We start from the raw sequence: 26140 nt of genomic DNA, 5'->3' as shown, positions 1-26140 counted from the left end.
CAAAGGATAAAGAATATAAAATACATGTTTTGATTGGCCCACAGAAATAAGCTTTATCTGTACCTAATAAAAATAGCTACTGTACAGGTCACATATCGTTCATTGCCTATAACGTAGTTCGCAGGGAATTATTTTATTTCACTTTTTTGCGTATGTTGCAGTGTTCCAATTAGAAACTTATGTCATAGCAAATAAGTGCTGTGTTCCTTGTTCCAAAATAGTGGTGCCAGATGGAAAGGATTTTTTTTTTCAATGTTGCTTTTTATGTCAAAGTGTTGGAGACATAATAAAAGCTGAACCTACTGAGATTCTCTCTCTTCTGCACCATTTTTACAGGTATAACATCCCTCCCTTGCTTGCATCTGGTCTTCTCAAGATCTTGCATTCATTAAACTTAGTTTCAAACAGAACAAGGTCCAAGCCATGTCTTCTGTCTTCCTTCAGATTCATATTATGTGAATTCTTCAGTTTATACTGTATGGCAGAAATGCACTGTAATAAAACTAGGTGGAAAGCAAATATGGTCAGTCTAATTAGGAGAAATAATAATCATGATTCAACTGTGTATTTGTCCATTGATTATGGTGACCGTTGATTCTGCTATAATTAGTACTATTCCAGACCTTTCACACACAAAACAGCTGCTGGTTCAGAGTTTACTCTGTTTAATTCATCAAGCCCCTAAATATTTGGAATGATTTCAGTTCTTCCTTTTTTAAAAAAAATAATGAGGCCACTTCCATTGGCCTTCCTAGTATCTCACTTCTCAAATTATATCAGCAATAAGCTTGGCACATCAGGCAATTGACCAGTCCAATATTGACAACAGGCTACCTATTATTTTACTGCTGTCAAATACGGTATTGTCAAGTAGAAATTGATTGTGTACATGTCAGTTTCCTTTTTTTATTTCATGGTATGATTTGTTAGCAAAGGGAGGAGGAAAAACAGCATGGCCTCATGGGTGGAAGACCTGGATTCAGATCCATAGTCATTTATTTTTATAAAGTTGCTTTGAGACTTTTTTTTTTTTTAAAAGTGACTAATTAATGAAATTAATAAAATATTAATAATAATTAAGCCCACTAGGTGCCGTTGGGCTAACCACACACTTTCAGTTTAATATACCTCACAGGGACTTTGTGAGGATAAAACGGCAAGAACCTCGGGTTCTTCAAAGAAAGAAAAAGGAGTAACTCCACATTCCATATTCAATTAAAAATAAACTGCCAGTGGAGGGAGCTCACATGCTGCAGTGCCACAAAATCCAGTCCATAAGTAGAGGAGATGCTGGAATTATTATCCAAAGATTAATAATTTAAAAGAAGGCCAGTTTAACTGGAATTCTGAGCTCACTCTGAATAAAGAGCTCAGCATGAGTGTAAGACATCAGAGGCAGCCCAAGTCGAGTAGGAAAGCCCCACTGGTTCTTGCCAGACCTCTTCTCCAGAGCGGCTGATGTGAACGGGAATCCCCCTGCAGTAATGAACATACGACCAACGAGTTATGTATGTGCAGGCCTAATAATCTTCCATACCCATTGCCACATTTAATCCAGGCAACACCTCAAATTCAGCCTTGTCAGTGATGGCTTCCATTCAGTACGCATGACCCCACCTTTATTAAAAGCAAGCACCCTCTTTTGTATTTTCTGAGATCCAAATTCACCTTTGGTGGGCACAGGGACATTCCTTGAACGTGATCTGAGTGTTTAAGGTGCCCATGTGACTCCATGCAACTCTGAGGTTTGCTACCAGGATCAGTTTGCCAACTATCTTATTGGTACCACCAATTTGACAGGTGGAAGGAAACGCTGTCAAGCTGAATTCATTAAAACACAGGTTGAGAACAAGACAAATACAGTGATACCTCAGGTTAAGTACTTAATTCGTTCTGGAGGTCCGTTCTTAACCCGAAGCACCACTTTAGCTAATAGGGCCTCCTGCTGCCGGCGCACCAATGGAGCACGATTCTGTACTCATCCTGAAGCAAAGTTCTTAACCTGAAGCACTATTTCTGGGTTAGCGGAGTCTGTAACCTGAAGCGTCTGTAACCTGAAGCGTATATAACCCGAGGTACCACTGTAGCAATTTTTTTCTAAGCCACATTAGAACATATTAACACATTTTTGCTACACTTTTAACTTGGGTTATTATGATACTTTGTGGTTTCGCTCTGGTAAGACAAACAGCATGAGTAAGGACTTGCTTCTTTAGAATGACACAGCAAAATGGGTTCACCTTAAAGGTTCAGAAGGAAGATATTGCTGAAAAAAACAAAATGTTAGGTTCACAATGACTGTGCTGTTACGCTTTACTCTAGAAATTCATAATTTTCATCCTGAGAACATAGCAATAGAGGACACTTTATTATTATTATTGAAACGTTTGCTGACAAACCAGACTATTCCTAAATTGCAATACCAGGGGGCTCAGGAAGCCAGAACAGGGGAAGGTAGAAGGGTGCTACAAGCTGAGGGAATACTGTTGAATATTGCCTTTTTACAGCATTAAAATGTGACTGAAATTACAATAGCAGAGAGCTGAACTAAACAGATTGGAAGAGGGCACTGCTATCTGTCCAAGCCAGATTCCATTCTATTCCCACAAGTCTGAAGCCACATGGAATTGGGGCAATAGGCTCCACCCCAAACTGCACACACATCTTGTGCAGAGTTTACACATGCACAGTACACATAGGTTTTCTCCACATTGTTTGAAATCCTGAGTTTACACATATCTGAGGCATTCCACTGTTATATCAGTCATGGGAGTAGGTATCCAAGAAAGCATCGTTTTCCATTCCTCCCTGTATCTGTCATATGCAGCATTGTTTCCATTTCACTGCCATTCACCTTCTGTCAAAAACAACATTGGACTCAGCTAGACTGGTAAAGAAAAAGCAATTTATGTGTGTTGTATATGCGATATAACATTGTGCCACCAGATGGTGATGTGGAGTCCCGTTTTCTCTACCCATTTTCTTTGTTTAAATTTAGTAAAGGTAAAGGGACCCCTGACCGTAAGGTCAAGTCACGTACGACTCTGGGGTTGCGGCGCTCATCTTGCTTTACTGGCCGAGGGAGCCAGCGTACAGCTTCCGGGTCATGTGGCTAGCATGACTAAGCCATTTCTGGCGAACCAGAGCAGCACACAGAAACGCCGTTTACCTTCCCGCCAGAGCAGTACCTATTTTTCTACTTGCACTTTGACGTGCTTTCAAACTGCTAGGTTGGCAGAAGCAGGGACCGAGTGACAGGAGCTCACCCTGTCGTGGGGATTCGAACCGCTGACCTTCTGATCGGCAAGCCCTAGGCTCTGTGGTTTAGACCACAGCACCACCCATGTTTACATTTACAACACTTTAAACTGAAACACTTATTTGATGTGTCTAGATCCAGCCACTGTCTTGCTGGCTGCTATGGTGAAAATATGTAGCTTATGTAAATTATGCAGTTAATTACGTTGCTTGCCATTATGTTGTTCTACCCCCTACATTTCAATGTAAACAGAATGCAAATGGAGCGATAACACAATAAATGACGTACCATTTGCATACTGAAAGCAACAACAATAGCAAATACCAATTGTATTCACTGCATTGATTTCTGTTTTGAATATGGTGCAAATAAGGGAATAGTGGCAATTTCCACTCCCATTTCTGTTGTCTTCAGAATTCTCTAACATCCTTACCTCAGAGTAGCAGGTCTTGCATTGTACCAGCATAGCATTTGCCATATCTTATAGCCCATCAGCTGGCATATCTTAAATATACAACTGCTTTGTGAACATATAATAAATTAATAAAGAATAAAAATGTGACTTCTTCCCTGTTTTGAGAATTTCAAAGAATTGCAGAGTTGGCAGGGAACCTGAGGATAATCTGGTTCAGCCCCCTGCAATGCTGGAATCACCAGGTTATACATGACATATGGCCATCCAACCTTTGGTTAAAAACCTCCAAGGAAGGTAAGTCCAATTTCTATGGAAGCTTAATAGCTCACTGTTGCTTCTGCGTGGACTACTATACCTATGAATTTTTGAGGGTGACCAGCTGAGTGCATCCCCTCTGAAACAGAGCTATCCAATTGGCATATGGTGTATTGGTGCTGAACTTATACAAAATGTATAATTAGGTAAGTGGATGCTCACAAAGGCTTTTGCAAGTCCCCCACCTTCCCTTTTAAGTCCTCAGTTTTGCTCTGTTATTTTTGCAAGATTCCTCCTCCCAATTTAAGATCAGAGCCAAAAAATGTCTGACAGGTGGGCAGCGTTGCCCACCTGTCAAATTTGGTTCACATGTTAAGGATCTGGCTTGTGGAGCCAAACAGATTCCCCACCCCTGAATTAAATGAATACCTATTTAAACATAGTTTTCAGAAATGTCTATAGTTCTGCTTATTTGTCTTCATTTCAACTGTAAAGGAAATGAGGCAGCACAAAAAAAGAAACTGCTGACTGGAGACATGACAATGTTTTTCTGGGGACTTTTTGTTTTTGAGAGATTAGGTTTGAAGAATTTTACAATCCACTAGAGTTTACAATCCACTCCTCTCTGCCAGATTTCACAATGATGGTGTATTTAAGGGCAGACACTGATCTGATGTCTCAATAGATAGTAATTGATATTTGTCATTTATGTAAGTTGGTCAAGAAATCATAGAATTGTAAAACTGTAGAGTTGGAATTAACTCTGAAAGTCATCTAGTCCAATCCCCTGTGATGCCAGAATCTCAACTACTACCAGAATCTCAAAAACCTCTGCTTAAAAATCTCCAAGGAAGGAGAATCCACCATCTCCCAAAGGAGTCCGTTCCACTGTTGAACAGCTCTTACAGTCAGAAAGTTCTTCCTGATATTTAGCCAGAATCTCCTTTATTGTAACTTGAATCTATTGCTTCCAGTCCTAGCCCCTAGAGGAGGAAACAAACTTGCTTCATCATCCATGTGACAGTCCTTTAGATATTTAAATATGGCTGTCATATTTGCTCTCAGTCTCCTTTTACCATGCTAAACATACCCAGCTCCTTCAACCATGCCTCATAAAGCTGGTTTCCAGATGCTTAATCATCTTGGTTGCCCTCCTCTGCATAAATTCCAACTTGTCAATATCCTGAAATTGTGGAGCCAAGAACTGGACGTAGTACTTAAGGTGTGGTACTTAAGGCAGAATAGAGTGGGGCTATAATTTCCCACGATCGCGACACCATACTTCTGTTGATGCAACCTAGAATCAATGATGGATTTAGGGCAGTGTGGGTGGTTCCCCTGCATGAGTCGCTGAGCTGAGGGGACACAGAATTGAGAAGATTCATAATTGAAGAGATCTATCTGGGGGTACCAAATATTGGCCTTGCACAGGGCACCATGTTATGAAAGATTACCAAAGACCACTCTGGATTAGCTTTTTTCGCTGCTGCATCACAATGTTGAGTCATGTTAAGCCTGTGATCTACTAAGACCTCTAATCCTTTTCACATGTACTACTGGAAAGCCAGGTGCCCCTATCCCATATTTATGCAGCTGGTTCTTCCTGCCTAAGTGTAGAACGTTATATTTATCCCCACTGAAATTAATTTTGTTAGTTTTGGCCCAGTTCTCCAATTTGCTATGGTCATATTGAATCCCAGTTCTGTTTTCTGCATCCCTGGCTGCCCCTCATAGTTTGGTGTCATCTGCAAATTTGATGAGCATCCCCTCAATTCCTTCATCCAACATGCAGAACAGATGCCCTTTCCTGTAGAACACAGCACACAGTTGGGCATGTAGAGGATGTAGATATTCTAGTGCCAATGTGTATAGGGCTTTGTACACTGGTACCAACATCTTGAACTTAGCTGGGTCCTAATTGGTAGCCAATGCAATTCTTTCAGCGGCGGTGCAATATGATGATAATATTTTGCCTCAGGGAATGTTTGAGCTGCTGCATTTTACCCTGGGTACTGCCTCTACATCAGCTTCCTTTACATGCATAGAATTCGACTGCATGAGTCCATAGCATTCTCATTTGCTGATACAAAAAAAAAAAAAAAAATCTAAATAGTGAAGGTTGGAAGCTATTGCAAGTAAACCTCAGACAAGAACAAGGTCTTAGTGCATTTAGTATTGGTCTATAGATGGTGGTGATGATTCCTTCTTTTTCATTTGCCTTTGAAAAAGTGGTATTTACTGGGGCAGGGTAACTTCTTATACAAGAACGGGTGTGGCTGTATTTCACTATCATTCTATGATTTTTAGCATTATATAAATACACCCCCCTTGTGTCCTCCAGAATGATATTGAATAAGAGATAAACTTAAAATAATAGAAACGCTTAAAATAGGAACGGGCATCAATAGACGAAAAGTTTCAAATGCTTCACATCAAACCAAAATAGTCATTTTGTTTTTTCAGCTGCACATCTCATGGTTGGTCTGAGCTCACTGCATAACTAGTGTATTTTTAAGCTACTCAACTTAAAACTGCTTATCTTTCCTAGCCATGTGTTTTTTAATACCTTGCTCCAACTGAGGAGCAGTCTTTCGTAATCCCAAGAGAGCTTGGTTTTGATCAGTGCCTCAGTGATAGAAAGCAATTCATAAACTCCCTTCTGTAGTATATTATTTCCTGAGTAAAAGGCACCATGTGCAACTTGCACATCTACTGGCAAAAATGAGTTAAGGAGCATCTCTAAGCTGTGAGCCTGTTCCTTCAGGCAGTACGCAACTTTATCTAACAAAATCCTATGGTGTGTAAACTACAAACACAGTAAAGATTCAACTAATAATAAAGCTTAAATGAAATATTTTCTAGTTCCATTAAAATCAATGAGAATTAAAAACACTCAGCTTTCACGGGATTGCTCCCAAAGCAGTTTAAATTTCACCTCACATGTGATTGTGTAAGAAGAAGTGACTATTTCTGGGAACCGTGACGTATGTTTACACTGAGGACCAAACGCTATTCCCAGAATATCTCTTCAGTTTTATTTGCTTGGTTTTTTCTTTTTTTCTTTTTTGAGAAGCAATAACTTTTACAACATCTCAAATTTGTTGAATCCTTCTTGACAACAATGTGGCAGAAGAGTCCACCAACCAGCTCACATCATATAATGGGGTTTTATGCCCTTTTTTTCAGCTCAGAACTTCTAGAGAGTAAAGTTCTTTCCGGTGTAGCTTCTCTAAGAAATGTACAATGAATAGAACATGGACTGAATTCCTGACACAGCCAGCCCCTAAAGCAGCCACTGTGGCAATTCTGTACCTGTACAAGCAGCAGAATGAGAAGAAAATGTTGGAGAGATTAAGATGGCTCCATTTTGTGGAGTCTGCAGTTTACCTGTTTTGTCCCTGGTTGTCCAACTTGAACTGCTGTAGCATCAAACTGCTTTTTTGTATATATTTATAACCTTTTCAAAGAGGATAATTCCCCAAGAAGTTGTCAGTACCTCAAAATATTGTTATTTCAATTCCAGCTTTGCAAAATGCTACAGTCACTCTCTTATCTGGCAGTTTCAACATTGCATGACTCATATCCTTACTGCCTGGAATATTTAAGAAAAACATATTGAGCATTTGCTACATGTGGAAGAACATATTTTTAAAAATGTATTATTATGTTGCCAACCAAATGCTCTGGGTGTTAGGAAGTTAGGAACCACATTCACATTGTCCTCCTAGGCTTGACAATTTTAGATGAAAAACTGATTGAATCATAGGTTTAACCCCTACCCCACAACATATTGCCAGCTCTTCAGACGGGGTGACCATTATTTTCCTATATAAGAAAGCTTTTTCTTTTTAATTCCACAATCTTAAATATATATATATTATTTACACACACACACACACACACACACACACATTTTGCAGTTTATTAATTCCTACATAGATAATCCATGATGTTGTGACATCTGACATCTTGCAATGAATGAGAGCGTCTCATTCATTTCCATGGAGGCAAGAGACCTGCATGCCCATTCACATGAACACACAGATATGGTACAAGTAGGTAGGCGTGTTGGTCTGCCGTAGTTGAAACAAAATAAAAAAATTCCTTCCAGTAGCACCTTAAAAGGTAAAGGTAAAGGTACCCCTACCCGTAGGGGCCAGTCGTGTCTGACTCTAGGGTTGTGTGCCCATCTCACTTAAGAGGCCGGGGGCCAGCGCTGTCCGAAGACACTTCCGGGTCAAGTGGCCAGCGGGACAAGCTGCATCTGGCGAGCCAGCGCAGCACACGGAAACGCCGTTTACCTTCCCGCTAGTAAGCGGTCCCTATTTATCTACTTGCACCCGGGGGTGTTTTCGAACTGCTAGGTTAGCACCTTAGAGACCAACTAAGTTTGTTATTGGTATGAGCTTTCGTGTATCTGAAGAAGTGTGCATGCACATGAAAGCTCATACCAATAACAAACTGATTTGCTCTCGAAGGTGCTACTGGAAGGATTTTTTTTATTTTGCTTCGACACAGATATGTGGTTTTCGCTGAAGTGAAGAGGGCAATGTGTTGCATTTGCAGAAGCTTCTGATTCTTTGTGCAGTTGAATGACGTAACACAGGTGCTGTAATTGAGATCTATATTGAAAGGCAACCAAAATATGACCAACCTTTAGAAAACTGTTTATGTAGTTACAGCCCAATGTATATTTCCATTCCATAATATTAAATATACACATCACATTTGCTTTTATTGTACCAACTAAGCCCTGCAGGATAAGAATAAAGGCCCATCTAGTCCAGAATTCTCACAGTGGCCAAGCAGATGCCTATAGGAAGCCTTCAAAAAGGACATGAATACAACACCACTCTCCTCACTCGTGTTGTCCGATAACTAATATTCAGAGGCATATAATCTCTGATACTGAAAGTAGAACCTAACCATCATGGCTAGTAGCCAAAGACAGCCTTATCCTCCATGAATTTATCTAATTTTTTTTTTAAGTCATCCAAGTTGGTGGTCCTCACTACATCTAATGGGAATGAATTCTAGAGTTTAATTATGTGCTGTATAAAGAAATGGTATCTTTTTTCCTGTCTTGAATCTTCACTAGATGACCCCCCCCCCCACAACATGCATAGTGTTAGATATCACATTCCCCCTTACTCACATTTTTTCTAAACTAAAAATTCTGAAATGTTGTAACCTTTCCCTCGATTTTGTTTTCTCTAAATAATGCTGAAATTGTAAAATTTTACCTGCGTAGCCAATCAAACCCTTCCTAAAGTTGGCTTGAGACAGGGGTGGAAAATAGCTGTGTTCTGGAATGATGAAATAGCTAGGTTTAGAAATTTAATGAATGAATTCACCATGCCAGGATACACATTAAGAACTTTAAAAAGAATACCGACAATAGAAGATTGGAGGTTTAAGTTGTTAGACTACGCTGAATTAGATAAGATGACTGGAAAAATTAGATACTTAAGAGACCAAAAGTTTACAGAAAACTGGGGGAAATTTGTTAATTATCTGGAGAATGCAAGTGATGGTCAAATAACGCTAGAAGGTTTTAAAAGAGCACTGTGACATACGCGAGAGACATTGTTAAAAGGAATGATAGAGAAAAGATACAATTAATGACAATGGTAAAAAAGGAAATGCGGAAACCAATAGTGATTATGAAAGATTTACGGAAAAGCTGAAGGAAGTCCAAAACCAAAGACTTGGAAATGGAAATGTGAAACATGAAAATACTATATGTGTTGTTTTGTTTTGTTTTGCTTTGTTGTAAATTAATAAAAATTATTTTTTTAATAAAAAAAAAGAACTTTAAAAAGAAGGAAATGGGGAAAGGTTCTAAAAACAAAGGGGTGAGTAAAAAATGGCCAGCTGTAAAACTCTTTAAATGAGGTACAAACCTTTGTAGCTCGTAGGATGCTCATTCCACACACAAATTTCACCAAGATTGGGAAAAATATAGTTTGTCACACAGTAGACCCTAACCCAAATAAAGAGAAATGCATTTAAACCCAGTTTAAATCAATAGGGTTTAAGTCACCATAAATCTACCATTAATTTTATGTGAATTTACAATGCACTTTACAGTAGTTGAGTTGGAGCCATTGTAGAATGTACATGAACCAGAACCATTGCTACCAGTTTAAAGTACTGTACTTAGCGAAAACCTTATAATATATAAGCAATTCACACATCTCAGTCAGACCTACAACTTACCAACAGGGGAAAGGAAATTCAGGAACAAAGTAACTTTTAAAATTGTATTTTAATGAAAAAAATACTGTATGAATAGAAATGGAAGTATAACAAAGAATTTTTAGCTGATTCATGAAAACAGAGTTACCAATAGAGGAAGGAAATACTTGATATTAATCTTTTATGCTTAGCTATTTCTCCTAGAAAATTGATACGGATACTATACTACTTTTACACCACAAACCTAAACACATTACCCAAAATGAAATCCCATTACTGAACTTACTTCCAAGTGATGCTTTTTGGACTGGGGCTCCAACTGACAACTATATAATCTTAACCATTCACCACTCTGATATCTTCATGTTCTTTTTTATTTCTTGCATTGCAAAAAGATGACACATAATTTTAATATCCTGATCTTAACCGCATATACTTAGAACTAAGGCTCACCAATATTAATAGATCTGATTTAAAAGTATGCTCAGAATTGCCTGGAATTCAGTAATATTTTTGTCTGACAATGCATAGGGCTGTCATTTACATAGGGCAATGCAAAAGTCTCTTTCTCTCTCTCATACACACAGACACACATTTTAGATTGTACTTTTCTCAAGAGCCCCTTTATCTCCAGTTATGAGATCTGGTTACGCCTTTGCCTCCCTCTGCACCGTGATCCTGATTGAAATGGTGGGATGGGCAGGCGTAGGAGTGCTTTTAAGACGAAAAAAATGAGAAGGAAAGTCAGGACATCCAATCACAGATCTCATCTGAAGTCATGTACTTTGGCTTGAAGATGTATCTATGGGGCAATATAGGCTGATTCCCACAAGGCTTCCTGCCCCCAGTTCTTAGTCAGACTTTGCGATGCACTAAATCAGCTTCAAAAAGTCACCCAAACTGGTTTCTCACGCTGTTATCACTCAGACTCAAAATGCTGCAGGCAGCCAAGAAGATGGTGTGTGAAAACCGACCTATGCTGATCTGTATGCGCGCATGGCACCAACATTCAAATAGCTGGCTCACTGCATGGAACCACACCTGGAAAGTCTGCATAGACAAATCCAAGGTGTCATGCACAGAAAAGGTTATTATTTCCCTGGGGAACGCCCTCCCTTCAGGTGTCAAGGAGATAAAGAACCACACAACTTTTAGAAGACATCTAAAGGCAACCCTAATTGGGAAGTTTTTAATGTTTGATATTTTACTATGTTTTCATATATGCTGTAAGCCGCCCAGAGTGGCTGGGGAAACCCAGCCAGATGGGCAGGGTATAAATAATAAAATTATTAATTTGGATTACATAAGCATTCTGATTCTGAGCACACTTATATTGAGAAGCAAGTCCTGTCACTGAAATATCTATAGGACCTCCTCTTGGAAGGACTACAAGCTCATTAAGGTAAGATTAAGATCAATGGAGCTCACTTTCAAGGAAAACGTTAAGAGTGGTACAGTACTGTACAAGGAAATGTGCACTTTTCCATTTCCTTGCCATATCAAAGCTGTACAAATCACTGTTTCCAATTTGCAGTGTGTTCCTATGCAAGTCTACTGAGAAGAAAGTCCCAATGAACATAATAGGACTTAGTCCCAGTAACTCTGTATAGGATTACAGCAATAGTTATTTAAAGAAAGTGATTGAGGTGCCAGGTTACTAGTTTTTAAAAGTTATTCAGTGTATGATTGCCCTTTGGCACATATTGTCAGATAAACGAACTAGTTTTTCTCCCATAAGCTGTTTAGGTTCATGAAAGAACAGGCGTGTGCTCCCGTGTTCCCCATATTTAACAGTGTTCCTACTAATATGCCTTAGTATGGTCCACTTCCCAACACAGAGACTATTCAAATCAGTTTCTAGTGTGCTTGTATCTTCCTAAAATTGGAAGAAACATATTCAGACTGATCCATTTGAACATATAATGGGGATAGATAAGCATTCAATTATGTTCCTTGAAATAAAATATCTATTATATAACAAATAAAAATATACATATTAAGCTAGTGGCTGGCAAGCATTAAATCCATTTTAGACATTTGCATATTCTGCAAGTGAAGTGTTCCAACATATCAGAGGAAACCTTGGAGGGGGAAGGAACACTTGCCTAGCACAGAACAGGAGCCCAGATTTTTTTGGCTCAGACAGGTTCATTCAAAGTTATGATGATCCTTGCCTCTTTTGATACTGTATTCTAAGCTTCTCCAGCTGTTCGACACATTGCGTCTGGGCCAGCTTCAGTGTCCGGTTCTCTTCTGTCAGGTCTGCATACTCCTTAGTTAGCTGAGCAGCATCCATGTTTTCTTTCTCAGCTTGATCTAGCCTAGAGATCAGCTCCCTTCTGGAAAAAGAGAGAAATTTTTAAATGTCCTTTGGGTCCCTTTGGCTTGGATCCTAAGAACTATGAAAAGAAGGAAAACACATTAAAATGCTGTTCTGTCAACTCTTAGCTAGCAGAAGACTTCTGTGTCAGGGTGAGTTACAGTATAAGAAACAGGAAGAGGAAAAACACTGGCTGTGACATATGAACCCTAAAAAGTGGTTAAATCTAAAATGTAAATATTATATAACTCACAATGAAAGCTTACTCCTCCATGAATAAACTGAATACATGTATATGGGTAATGTTTAGACAAACCTTTGGTTTTGATTTTACAATTAATCATATCTTCTCCTCCCAAATAGGAACATAGGAAGCTGATTTAGATGGAACCAAACTATTGGCTCATCTAGTTCAATATTGTCTGTGCAGACTGGCAACAATTCTCCAAGATTTCAGACAAAATATCAAAAGAAGAGTGATCTAGCAACCGTAGTGGGAAGTGATATGACAAGCTAGCCTGATACCCAAGGCCATCAGATACATGGGCCAAAACCACCCACAGAACACTATATTGTCTTGAGAGTCAATGTGTTAGATGGCAATTTTTAGATCCAAATAATCTTTTGATGGTATTGGTGACATGCCAAGACTCCATACTCAAAACAGGTAAGGACAAACTCCATGAATGATACGCATCCCCAACCTCTCCAGGTCACAGGACATGAATCTATGATTGCTTTTCTCTTGCCTATGGATGCCTCTGTGAATTTAACCTTTAAACTTACAATGTAGACAGACAATGCAGAAAAAGAAGTAACACACTTGGGAGAAATACAAGAAATCTCTCTCTCTCTCTCTGAATGATATCCTGTGTTAGTCATATTCAGAGAAGACCCATTTAAATAAACTAGTTTACTCTCATTTAATTTTTACTAGTCTCTTTGATTAACGCAGAAATTCTTCATGCATATGTTACCTTTCTGAGTATATGACAGTTATTTAGAAAAGGAAACACACACTTACTTTCTTTCTTCAAGCAGTGCAATTTCCTTTTTGACTTCATAGTATTCTTCTGCTATTTGGCAGTGCTGTTTGAACACCTGCATAGATTCCTTTGAGTCATGGCAAGGAGGTAGAGGCTTCATAAACATAAAGGGGGAAATAGTTTAAGGTTTTTAGCATTCAGATGAATAATCAGAAATGAAATTTAAACTGAGATGTTATTTTAATATAATCATTTGTGTTCTTATAATGAGTGGAGCATTGTCTCATGAAAGCATTAGCTTAAGAAAGAAGACACCCTCCGCATCTGTTATAAGAATAGTAGTACTGTATTAATTTGCAAATGGTATTAAGGATCTAATTGATTCTATGGAACATTCACGTTGTACATATTTATGAATAAGAGCTTTGGCTTTATAATAATTATTTAATTAAAAAATGCAACGAAGTCACATAAGCTAAATTGCAGAACACAGAAGGCAATGTAAGAATGACCACTTATTCCTAAAGATATAAAATCCAAACCTGGGCCCTGAGCTAATACCTCTGACAACTAGAGCCCTGGTGGTTTTGCTATGACCTTACATAGCCCATGACTTACAACACAGATAATATCACAATCCAATTCATGTACAGCCTTGCATTTTGTTAATCATATCAAATGTAAAGCATTTTACACAAGGACATAGGAAGAGCCTGTTGGATCAGACCAATGGCCCATCCAGTCCAGCATCCTGTTCTCACAGTGGCCAGTCAGATGCCTGTGGGAAACCAGCAAGCAGGATTCAAGCACAAGAACACTCTTGCCTTCCTGTGGTTTCCAGCAACTGGTATTCACAATTTACATTTACATTCTACAGAGTAACCATACCTGTTTCTCCAGTGGTGACTATGTTCAAGGTATTTTTATAGAGTGACATAATGCGCAAATACAGGCTGTGGACCCAAGCAGCTTACAGTCTAAATTTTTTACAAGGGGAAACAGAGGGATAGGAGGGGTACGGGTAACAAAATGTAGGAATTAGACAGCTGAGTCACACATAAAGCTTTGGTTTCAAGCTGGGGGCAGGGACAAGACACTAATTCAAAGCCTTCACAGGGTCATATATGACATTCACAGCAATAGACGTGGTTAGACGTCATCAAAGGTGACCATTGAGCATTCTGGCTAGGGCTCATAGGAGTTGGAATCCAGCAGCATTTGAAGGGCACCACGTTGCCTATCTCACAAAAGCTGAGAGAGGTGGAATCACATAAAGTTGTGGGAGAAGACTCAAAGGTCTAAGAAGCAGAAGAAGCCGGTTCATTTAAGAGGAAAGGAAACTAGGGAGCAGAAGCTGGAGAGGACAAGGACAGGGGTATAATGAGATGTACAAATCTATTGCTGGATTACTAGATATGAATATCAAATAGGAAGACAAAGATTAAGCAAAGAGATAGGATAGAGCAAGGCCATGAAGACTTTTAATGCTAGATTTAATAGTGTGGAAAAGATTCTGTCCAGGACACTACTTGAGAACACTATTACAGGTGGAAAAGATTCTGCCCAGGACACTACTTGAGAACACTATTACAGGTGGAAAAGATTCTGCCCAGGACACTACTTGAGAACACTATTACAGATGCACAATTACAGCATCTCAGGGTCAAGGCAACTCAGTCTAACAGATGCAGATGATGGACAAGTGAGGAAAGACTGAAATTCTGATGTAGTACTCCAGGGAACAATAACTGGGATGGGGAGTGGGAAAGATGAGAACTTCCTACCACTTGGGTTGGGCATTGCACTCATAACTAATGATGCAACAAATAGTTTAATATTCATGCCCTTCAATACTACAGAACCCCAGTGATGGCTCAGGAAGAGGGCAGAAGAGATGTTCTCCTGGTGGCACAGAACTTGTCAGGACAGGAGTGAATATGGTGGCTGAGGTAAGGTCAAGCGAGTTCTGGGTTGCTGGGAGGAGCTCCCCAGGTTGCCAGAACTGCCCTGATTTTGCTACAGCCTTGCCCCACCCAATCTCTGTCCCTATGAGGACAGCAAGACACCAACAGCTGCTGAGGAACTGTTTATGTATCACAATTCATGGTTCAGGGAGCACATCCTCTAGCTCAGGGGTCAGCAACATTTTTCAGCTGTGGGCCGGTCCATCGTCCCTCAGACCATGTGGTGGGCCAGACCATATTTTTTTTTGGGGGGGGGGGAAGGAATTAATTCCTATGCCCCACAAATAACCCAGAGATGTATTTTAAATAAAAGGACACATTCTACTCATGTAAAAACAACAGGCAGGCCCCACAAATAATCCAGAGATGCATTTTAAATAAAAGGACACATTCTACTCATGTAAAAACATGCTGATTCCTGAGAAGGCAATTGGGCCACACCTGGCCCAAGGGCCTTAGGTTGCCTACCCCACTCTAGCTTTTGATGAGGTATGCTTTTATGTTCCCATTATTTTTCATTTTCACTGCATCAATGTAGGCTGAGGCACAATGGAAAATGAACTACGTGATGCATCCACCACTTCCTCAGTTCACTTCATATGTCTCTCAGTTATTGCCCGTTGAAACTCAGACCACAAGAAGGGGGTTAAGCTAGAAGGTAGCATACTTACTGCTAATCTTCTGGAAATTTCCAGACAATAATTCCACACATTCTTCCCTTAAGGAGACATCACCCCTCCCTCCCCACAATGTGTCCTATGCATGTCAACACTGTCTAAGGAGGGTTCATTGATTTATTTATAAAATACTTTGCAGTGATTCCGTGGGCGGGGCGGGGGGCGGGGCGGCTTTGTAGGTTTGGCAACAGTTCCTAAAGATCAGCATCTGGCCAAAGGAGAGCTTTTATTCTACTACTGATCCTCTCCTGCAATGTAAAGATGCAGGGTGAGTTTGTAGTGTTGTGTTCTTTACATCACAAAAAGGTGATTATATACCCCTGAAACTAATCTTAGTTTTTAAATTTGGGGGGGGGGGTAGGGGAAAACCTGTGGCCTTCAGGTACTGTTGGACTACAACTCCCATTGGTTATGCTGGTTGAGGTTGATGGAAGTTAGAAGCCCAAGTATATCTGGAGGACCACAAGTACCTCAGATCATCCTTTTTGGAGGTTAAGACCTTCAATAATACGTTATTGTCCTGCACATGGCTAGACCTACAGCAAGTTCCACTGTCTAGAGTGGGATTTATTCCCAAGTATACATACAATTGCAGCCTAAGGCTGGAACCCTATCCTCCCTTATCTGAGAGTAACCCCCCACTGAACTCCATGAGACATTGTAAGTCTAGTAAATAAAAATATTCTGATATTATCTAGATCATCATTCAGTAGTTATTCTGGAGACATCTTTCTGTGCCTTTGAATGAGCAGCACCTTAATTCAGACAAAAATCAGTGACCACAATTTGTCTGTTACCGTGGACTGTGTGTAACACACCTTGAAAAGGGTAAGTAAACTTCTCACTATACAGCAACAAGCTGCTTAAGTAGAAAAAGAAAATACTTAGTTCATTCATCTTGACTCTGTTGCCCAGTTGAGAAGCACACAGCATTCCTCTGATCTAAAAGAGAATCTATTTCTAACCCTGCTCCCTCTTTTTAGGCTCCTCTATTTGTGGCGAAAAATACTTGGAGTCACTCTGTTGGGAGTGGCACAGCACATTCATACTTGCATTCAGCCTTTTAAAATGGCATAGTATTTTCGCTAACCTTCAATATGTCACTAAAAGAAGAATGGCAAATGATTTCACCTAAATAAATGATAACGCTACAAAAAAGAAGCAGATGCCTGCTTGTAATTCTCTTTGAGTTCAGTGTAAATATTATTGCTATTTCCATACCCCTTGTCCAGTGTGTGTGTTAAGATCTTAAACATCTTCTCTCCTTCAATCTGAACATGGTTTTACCTACTTCCAAACCCGATATTCTCACCAATGTGCTTTTCTGTCACCAATATTTTCCTTCTAAAGACTGGTTACACATAAAGCCATGGAAGATACAGAAGGTTAAAGTGGACATCAAGCAGTCAATCTCTGTTCCTTCAGTAATTTTTACACTGACTGCGTGAGGGGACACAACAAAAGCTCTTAGCACATAAACATTTAGGGAAAGGCTATTGTTATGAGCAGAGATACTCTAGGATTTGTGTATATATTATCTATGGGAATGGGAAACTATGATAAGTCAAAATTCCTATCCTTAGGAATGAGACCACATCTTCCAAGGTATGGGGCATAATTTGTGGGGGCTGTACCCTGTTCACCAGGGTACACAGCCCCCACATTTGTTTTCAACATCTGGAATTAACCTAGAACAGCAGTTGCCAACCTTTTGGGGGGAAATGGAGAAACTGCCATTCCCCCGCCAACCAAGCACACACCACAACCTATTATATTAGCTACAATAGAATGCTTCTTTCAAGTCTAATTTCAGCTGGGGCGAGAGGAGGCCCCTGTGGACACTAAGGAAAGCCTTTGCGAATGCATGCGCACCTAGAGGTGCCATATAAGCAACTCCTGACCTAGAGCATAAGGTGTAGGAATAAATCAAAGTGCCCCTGAACAGGCTCAGGGTGCATTTCTCTCATCAATGGAGTAAATAATGTGGGTTGTATATTTAAGCACCATAAATTAACCCAGCTTCTAGATTCCTGACCCCCTTCTGTTGGTCTAGAAGTAGCTCTACTGCAAGAGCCCTCTAAGAACCCTGAAGGGCTGGCCCAAAACATTATGCTGTCTGACATGAAGGATATAAAAACTTAAGAATGTAAGAAGAGCCTGTTGTACCAGGCCAAAGACCCATCTAGTCCAACATTATTTTCTTACAGGGGCCAACCAGATGCCCACAAGTGGGACCCAAGCACAAGAACACTCCTCTCTCCTGTGGTTTCTAGTACCTGGTATTCAGACACATCACGAGGCAAAATATAGAAGCTGATGAGAGTGGCAGTTCTGGCTTACTTGAACCCTGATGCCAGGACAGCATCCTTCACCACACCTGAAGGTAGCAGGTTAGCTTAGGGATGCAGGGCAGATTACCTGGGACACACTGATCTGTCCTACCATAGGCTGCCACTGCTCCCCACCTGCCAGGATTGACCAGCAGAGGAAGCAGTTGCACTCTGCTTAATGGTAGGGCCATTGCTGCCACGTTCCTACATAGAACACCAGTTTTGTTACCAACAGCTGTGTGGAGCTTGCATTCCACAACCCCATTCAGCCTTCACCAGCCCAGTGCCCTCCAAATGCTTTGGATCACAACTCCCATCAGACTGATCAAGATGAGTTGGATTGGAGCTTGCAGTCAAAATCAACTTGGGGGCATCAGATGGGCAAAGGATGGTCTAGTTCAGCAAACACCAGACTTTCAGATCAGAACTAAATTTTGCTCAGAGTAGACCTAGTGAAGTTAATGAACATGATTAAGTAAGGTTCATTAATTTCAATAGTTTTACTCTGAGTAAAATTTAATTGAATACCACCTGGGTTTTCTCCACACATGACCTGCTCCTCCAAAAGAATTATCCACTACCAGGTAAGGGCCTAAAAGAAACATTAGTACAGTTTGTTGGATGCAGGAAACCGAAGAGAAAGATGTTTGAGATTTGAAATGCTCATAAAAGCACCCACTGTTTAGTTTTTGGACAGGAAACAAGACATCTGTAAAGACCAGGACATTTGTAAATGCTAAGGACAGGTTTAAAAAAATAGCAACAAAGGGCAGGATAAACATAACAGAGATTCTGAAAATGTGAGACTATAGTTCTACGGTGAAGGCTTAGGAGGCTAAATGTGCTTTGGCTGAGGGAGCGGGGGGAAATGAATGTGTCCCCAAATATAAAGCTAAATCTGGGGGTAAGAGAAAAGAACAAATGGAACTGATAACGGTGGTTTTCGTGTGAGACAAAGATAGTGAAAATAAACATAGGCCAGGGATGTTGCTTGATGTTACGCTTAATTAGTGCATGGTTTCAAGTTTGGATTAATGGTCATCTATAGTTTTCTTGGCTATTTAAAAAGTAACCAAATGCATACTTCTGGTTTGTGCCCAGTACTCAACTTGCCTTATAATATGTTCAGGCTTTCATGAATGTTTCTATTGTTATCCTCTCACTAAATCCCCTTTCCAAAACTAGAAAACTTTTTATTCTGGATTTAGGCAGCCTGTGTCTTTCTCCATCCACCCCTGGCCTCCTATAAAGAGAAAGGCAGCCCATCTGTCTAACAAATCTGTCATTTCCTTCTTTCCATGCCTCTCATTCCCCCAATGTCATTTTTAGTCAGCCACTTGCATGGATTGCTTACTGAAATTTTAATAGCTCAAGTGGCCTCCATCTTGTATCTTTAGAGATGCCCATCCAATTTAGTCTGTCCCCTACTATAGTCAGATCTAAATGTGAGGTGGAAAGCATGTAGCTGTCCTGTTTTGATCAGGTTCATCTGTGTCAAAGCCATGTTCAGAAAATCTTAAATACTTCCAAACACATATGAACTTGCATTGAACTGTTCACAAGATCATAAGGCAGCAAATGACTGTTAGATTATACAGGCTGTACTGGAATAGACATGTAAGAACTGTGTTTCCCAGCACTTATAAATCAGACTTCTATTAATTATCTAAAACCTTCTCTGTCGCTGTTTTTTATTTTCCTTTGCAGGAAAAACTATCCTATGGCACAGAAAACAAAGAAAGAGGAATACAGGAAAGAATACATATTTGCCTGATTGGTGTATTTAGAATAAAATACGTGCTCTGCATTACAACATACACCAGGCTTCCTCAACCTCAGCCCTCCAGATGTTTTGAGACTACAATTCCCATCATCCCTGACCACTGGTCCTGCTAGCTAGGGATCATGGGAGTTGTAGGCCAAAAGCATCGGGAGGACCGAGTTTGAGGAAGTCTGACATACACCTTTCCCCCCTGTATTTCTAAATGTCATATAAAAATTGGACTGAAGAAGCATGCATATCCGAAAGAGATGCAGTCATTTATATTGATTTCATTCACAAATGTGCATTTTAAGATTTTTTACATAATATTTGAGCATCTGTGATTGCCCCTACATTTCAAGTGAATACTGAGAAATGCAAAGATTTTTTGTGGCAAATACATGTTTGCTATCATACAGGCAGCGACTGCTTAAGTGTACATTGGGCGGGAAACTTGGTAACATGTGAAATGACCCATGGGGAGGTGGGAAATGTTATGTGAATGGGGCCTAGGGACCAAAGGATTCATGTACCCACTAGAAAGTGCAAGGCAAGGGAGCCAGCAAAGAGAAGATCACACTGCAAAGTCTACAGACAGCTGGTTAAAATGCCTACTGTCACTGTAACATTTTGACCAGGCAGCTTTAAGGGGAGCAAATGGGACCAAACTGATGGGAGGAAGCAGAATTTCCACATTTTGAACTAATGTTTGCTAGAAAGCTTCTAGTCTAGATTTTATTTAAGGAAAGGGAAAAGAGCAGAGGTCCTTTGCTGAAAATAACCAAATGTGGAAAATGCATTCTTTCTTTTTCTAGATGCATGATCTCAGTCTGGATCTGTGTTCTTATTCCAGTGACGCACTTGAACATGTACTTCAAGCCGTCTATATTCAGCAAAGTTCTTGTCCTTACTGGGACATGTTTTTTTTATGTAAATTTATTAGGCTGCTCCTAGCTCAACAATATAAAAAAGGTTGATGAAAGGAAACTTTATTGTCTCTCCAAGCCTTCTGCAAATTTAAAAGATTATACCTGACTGGTAAGGATAATTTTAAAACTGTTAAATCTTATTCTTGCTTGTATAGTGCAGCATACAATATATACATAGCTGACTGTTATTAGCACGCATACATTGCAGATAAAACCACAAACACTTTGTTGGCAACATTGCCATTCACTTCCCCCTATAAATGTTAACTAATGGACCACTGACTCAGTTCCTAAAGGGAGACCCCTTGCCTTTCCGGACCTCAGGGGTTCTCCATTTTCCTGCTCATCATTATTAACTTTATGGAACATTTCTCCTACTGCAGAAGGGTTGGATTCAGTACTAAAATGTGGAAGGAAGAAAAGACACTAACTACAGCTGCAACAGAACTTCCTTCTGTGTAAATATGCATAGGACTCCACTGTAAAATTTATGAGCTGAATTGCAGCTCCATCTACTTTTTCTTAAAAAATAAAAATGGCAGTTCACCCTTCTTGGACTGACATTCTGGGTGGGTGAAAGATTCTGTCCCTCACCTTCTACTCCTTTCACCTTTAAACTAGTGTGGAGCCAAGAATTTCTCCTGCATTTTTAAAACTATTCTGTCGGTCAATGATAAAAGAAACTGTGTCCAAAAATTATGAAAGGGGAGAGTTGATTTCAGTGAAATTTTCATAGGTGATGCGAAACACCTCACTTCTGAGGTGGGTGAAGTATCCTTTCTTTCATTCTGCACATCATCTCATCAGAGGACTGCATTTTGCAGACTTCCTGGGTGCCTGTGCTTCACCTAAGCTCCAGGAAAGCTAGCCTGAGTAACTTCTCCCATGTGCCTTTTTAGATCAGGAAGTGCAGGCAGCTTGGGAGAATGCAGAGTACTGGAGAAATATTTACTGGAAAGAATAACTCACCCAGCACCCTTGGCCCCCTCACAATGAAAAGGTAAGCTAACAGACATTCTAGATAAATTCTCAAGTGCCCTGATAATGAGGCAGAACACTGGAAGCCTCTTTCACTGATGATTCTCTCTCTCTCTCTCTCTCTCTCTCTCTCTCTCTCTCTCTCTCTGTGTGTGTGTGTGTGTGTGTAGAAATCAGGGCACAGATTTCAGCATAGAACTACTTTACAGCTGCCATCTGCCGTCTCTTGGGGTGAAAAGATGGAAATGGAGATATATGGCGGCTGGGAGAAAGATCCAGAGGGGAATGAGAAATAAAACAAAGAGTTTGAGTCAGATGAAAGGTATCTTGAGAGGTGTCTGGAAAGGTTGCTTCAAAATTAATCACCTCCTAACACTGCTCAAGGTGGAATGAAATTTCTTTGTTCTTTGCTGCCTGAAGGCCTCCCATTGTCTCAGGAAGAGATATTTCACTTTATAAATGTGGGATAATCAGCCTCATGTGACCAACATACTTAAGTCTAATTAATGAATGAAGGAGTTAATACCACAGAGTAAGTTGTCCTGCCAGGCTTGTTTAGGTCACTTCTCACTTTGGGTGAAAGATAATCAAGCCTACTGTTGTACCTCAGTCTACCAGAGAAGCTCAGAGAAGCTCAACATGGCTCTAACAAGCGCATCTTAAGTTCCTATACCAATAGTATAATTTAAGAATATTACTGCCTGTGCAACTTTTCTAAATGCTGCATGGAAAAGCACATAAACCTGAGCTTTGGAGAGTTTCTAAATAAAGCATTTTAAGCTTGCCAAACATGTGGTCTTTTTCTATGTGAAGAGAAAAAGGAAGTTTTGGAACTCACAAGGGCATATTTTAAAAGTCTAAGAGCCTATATTTCCATGCTTTTCATTTTTATAGTTTGAGTACATACATTGACAATCACTCACTACAACAGCAGAAGTCTATTTTTGATAGTTATAAATAATCGTAATTCACACTACGGATTTTAGTATTAAATAAAAGAGTCACCTGGAGCTGCTTTTCTAAATCTGGAAAAGCCAAAGGAAAAGCATTCTCAGGGGGTGTATCATCTGAAAAGAAAACAAGTTTAAATTATTATTTTGAAATCTTAACAATTATTAAGAGGCAGACTACATCATCAGCTGATGTAAAGCATAGAAAAAACGTGCATGCTTATATTTGTTTCCCATCTATACAAACATATATATGGTCAATTACTGTACTTAGGGGGCAGATGGACCTGAGTACCAAATATGGCCCCCGGGCGCCTCCATCTAACCCTGAGTCACACCCACTCTCCTCAGGCCATAGCTCTAAGCAGCCCTACATCACAACCCCCTTGAGTGTTTTCATCTGGCTGGAATGTGTCTTTGAACTCTGGTTGCATGGGTGGAAGATAGAGATGGGTGTGTTTGTGTGTAAACCAACCTGATGTACAAGGTAAAACTTCACATTTGCCTCTGACCTTGGTCATCACTGGCGTGTGGCCCTTGGGAAGACTGCCCAGATGGGAATGCAGCTCTTCTTTTGAAAAAAGTTCCCAACCCCTGTAGAGCATAGGCTCTACAATAGAAACAGAGAATCTGGAAGAAACGGATATGCTTTGCTCAGGGGGGTGGGGTCTGTGTAGGGTTGCAGCTCTTTGCAAATGATTTTACTGTACATGGAATCACCTTTAGGGCTTCATCCATCACATGACCACATATTTGACCACATCAAATATGTAACGTACAGTTGTGAAGAAGCCTGAGGCTGCCTTCTTGGATAGCAGCCCATTGAATGACAGCACTAAATGCCACTGGACTTAGGGAATCATGAAGTTCAACTTAGTACTTTCTCACAGTTTTACAGATAATCTAAAAAAATAAATTAAAAAAATTGACACAGTGGTTCCATTAAGTCTAAGCCCAATGACTGCATCCATTTCCCCTAAAATTAAGGGATCAGGACCCATAAAGGTCATAGATAAACACTAGCTATAGTCTTGGGCTGGGGTGTTTGCGTTTTTTTGGGGGGCGTAGGGTTGTTGTTGCTGGTTTTTTGTATCTTTTTTATAGATCTTGTTGTGATTTATGTGGAAATTGGTTTAATTGTCTACTTTTTAACGTTTATTTATTGTTTATGACTACTTTTGTTATGTTGCAGTTGTGTATTTTTTATGTTGTAAGCCACCTTGAGCATGGTTTGAACTGTGGAAAGGCGGCATTCAAATAAAATTATGTATGTATGGCCAACAGTATGCAGATAAAACCTTCCAGACCTTTATGGTTTCACATAGTACAAATCTCTGCTTCAGCTCGTTACTTCAGTGGGCTTGAACATGGCTTGTGCTGCTGCCTGTTGAAGTCAAGTTCTTCTATGCATTTTCCCAGCTCAAGAATGGATGACCGTCCCTTCCAACAATACAATTGTATGATTCTATTATGCTTACAGTACATGCAAACAGAGGCCTGATCTTTTCCTGACTGCCGCTTGCATGTATTTTATAGGGACGGGGGCTAAAAATGCAACATCAATACAGTTCATACTGAGATAGTCAGAACATGTAGTTTTTATTCTGGGATCATACCAGAGGACAAAAGAGGAAGGACCATCAAATATTACTATAGCAGAATGTCAAGAGTGGACAGCTGGGTAGTGGTGACATTCTCCTTTTCTCCTGGAATGAGAATGGAATGACTAGATCCCTGGCTGGTTGCCACAAGGCAGCATGAGACTGCTTGGGCTAAGGAGAAAGCTTTGGTGGGTTTGGTGTGGGCTCAAGGCTTTATTCTTCCTGCATCTGGTTTAATCTAAATATCTCTGGCTTATTTATATGCATGTTATGTGATATGATATCAAATGGCTCACTAATATCACACTGTGATACATCTATTGTTTCTTTGGCCAACTAAATTCTTTCAAGAAATAAAGGCAAGTATGGCTAGAAATAATCCTCCCTATGTTAAAGGTATTATTATTATTTTTAATTCAGAAATCCAGGATTTTAATGTAGCTGTAATTGGGCAGTAGTGAATCTACCCAGTGCAATTAAAGGCTGGAGAGGTAAAAGGAGCCAAGGACAAAATTAATGGCTTTCACCATAGATGGTAGGATGTCATCTGGACACCAGTCTTCCTGTTGATTAGCAGTAGATACCTACTGGGAAACACTGAAGGATTAGATTTGGTATTGTTTTTCAGAGATCAGGTCTACCCAGCTTAGTGGACCTGGTGTCTAAGCCTTGTTGCCACTTAGTCACCAGGTCTGCCAGAAACAGTTATGTATGTATATGCTTTGCCTAGTCCTAGAAAGATTCCTACTAATGTCCATGAAGCGTCTGGAAAAGTCCTAAACCTGCAATTCTAAGCATGCTTGGCAAGAAGTGTCAGCGAAGACAGACCTAATATTTTAAAAGTAGAGTTGCAGCTGGTTTTTCAGCTACAGTGGCCAATCCAGCTTCCTCTTGGTATTGGAATTTGGATGCCAATACTCATTCTATCAAGTCAGCTGCTGAGTCAGACACCAGACTTGCTCTTCCAGCCAGTGTTCCAGGTGGACTGCAAATAGGTATGGGGGATAAATGCAGTTGGGTTGACATTTTAATGCAGAACTCCCAAAGGGCTTATCCAGACTTACCTTTCCTCCGCTCCTTCCAGGCATAGTCTGCAATTTAAAGCTCCATATCCAAGCACACCCCTTTTTTCTCCAGAGTTTCCCTGTGAAAATGCACTCTTTAAAGCTCAGTTGGAGCAAATGTCAAGCCACAGAAATCCCGAGCTGACATTTGCTCCAATTCAACTTTAAAGAGTGGGTTTTCATGGGGAAAGCTCAGGACAAAAGAAAAAATACTGAGACATGGAGAGTTAAGGTGTGGACCTCTGGCTGGAAAGAGTGGGGCCAAAGGTAAGTGTGGATAAGCCCTAAATCACAGTATGCAAACTGAAACACAGCTTTCACTCGCAATTCTCACTTTTCCAAATTTTGCAGTGCTGTTCTATAACCGAATGTGTAAAAAATGTGTATATTAGGGGACCGTAGGCATAAATATGAACATATTAGTTAAAATAACATTCGAAAATGCATGGCAT

General features: G+C 40.0%; 1 protein-coding gene across 5 annotated transcripts in view; it reads right to left on the bottom strand.

Annotated features, from left to right (window-relative positions):
• Positions 1-10178: 10178 nt before the first annotated feature.
• The window catches only part of MAP3K7CL (MAP3K7 C-terminal like), a 40697-nt gene continuing 24735 nt past the window's right edge, over positions 10179-26140 (bottom strand). For all 5 annotated transcript variants that reach the window (XM_083438654.1, XM_083438652.1, XM_083438655.1 and 2 more), the window contains 3 exons: positions 23079-23140; positions 13472-13587; positions 10179-12466 (listed from right to left, as the gene is read on the bottom strand). In XM_083438654.1, the coding sequence (XP_083294780.1) occupies positions 12286-12466; positions 13472-13587; positions 23079-23140 (359 nt within the window). In that variant the 3' untranslated portion in view covers positions 10179-12285. The remainder of the gene's footprint in view (positions 12467-13471; positions 13588-23078; positions 23141-26140) is intronic.

This window comes from Podarcis tiliguerta, assembly GCF_965153285.1.
Source record: "Podarcis tiliguerta genome assembly, chromosome: 4".
Lineage (NCBI taxonomy): Eukaryota > Metazoa > Chordata > Lepidosauria > Squamata > Lacertidae > Podarcis > Podarcis tiliguerta.
The sequence above is the reverse complement of the archived record's forward strand: the minus strand, read 5'-3'. Positions and strand labels throughout refer to the sequence as shown.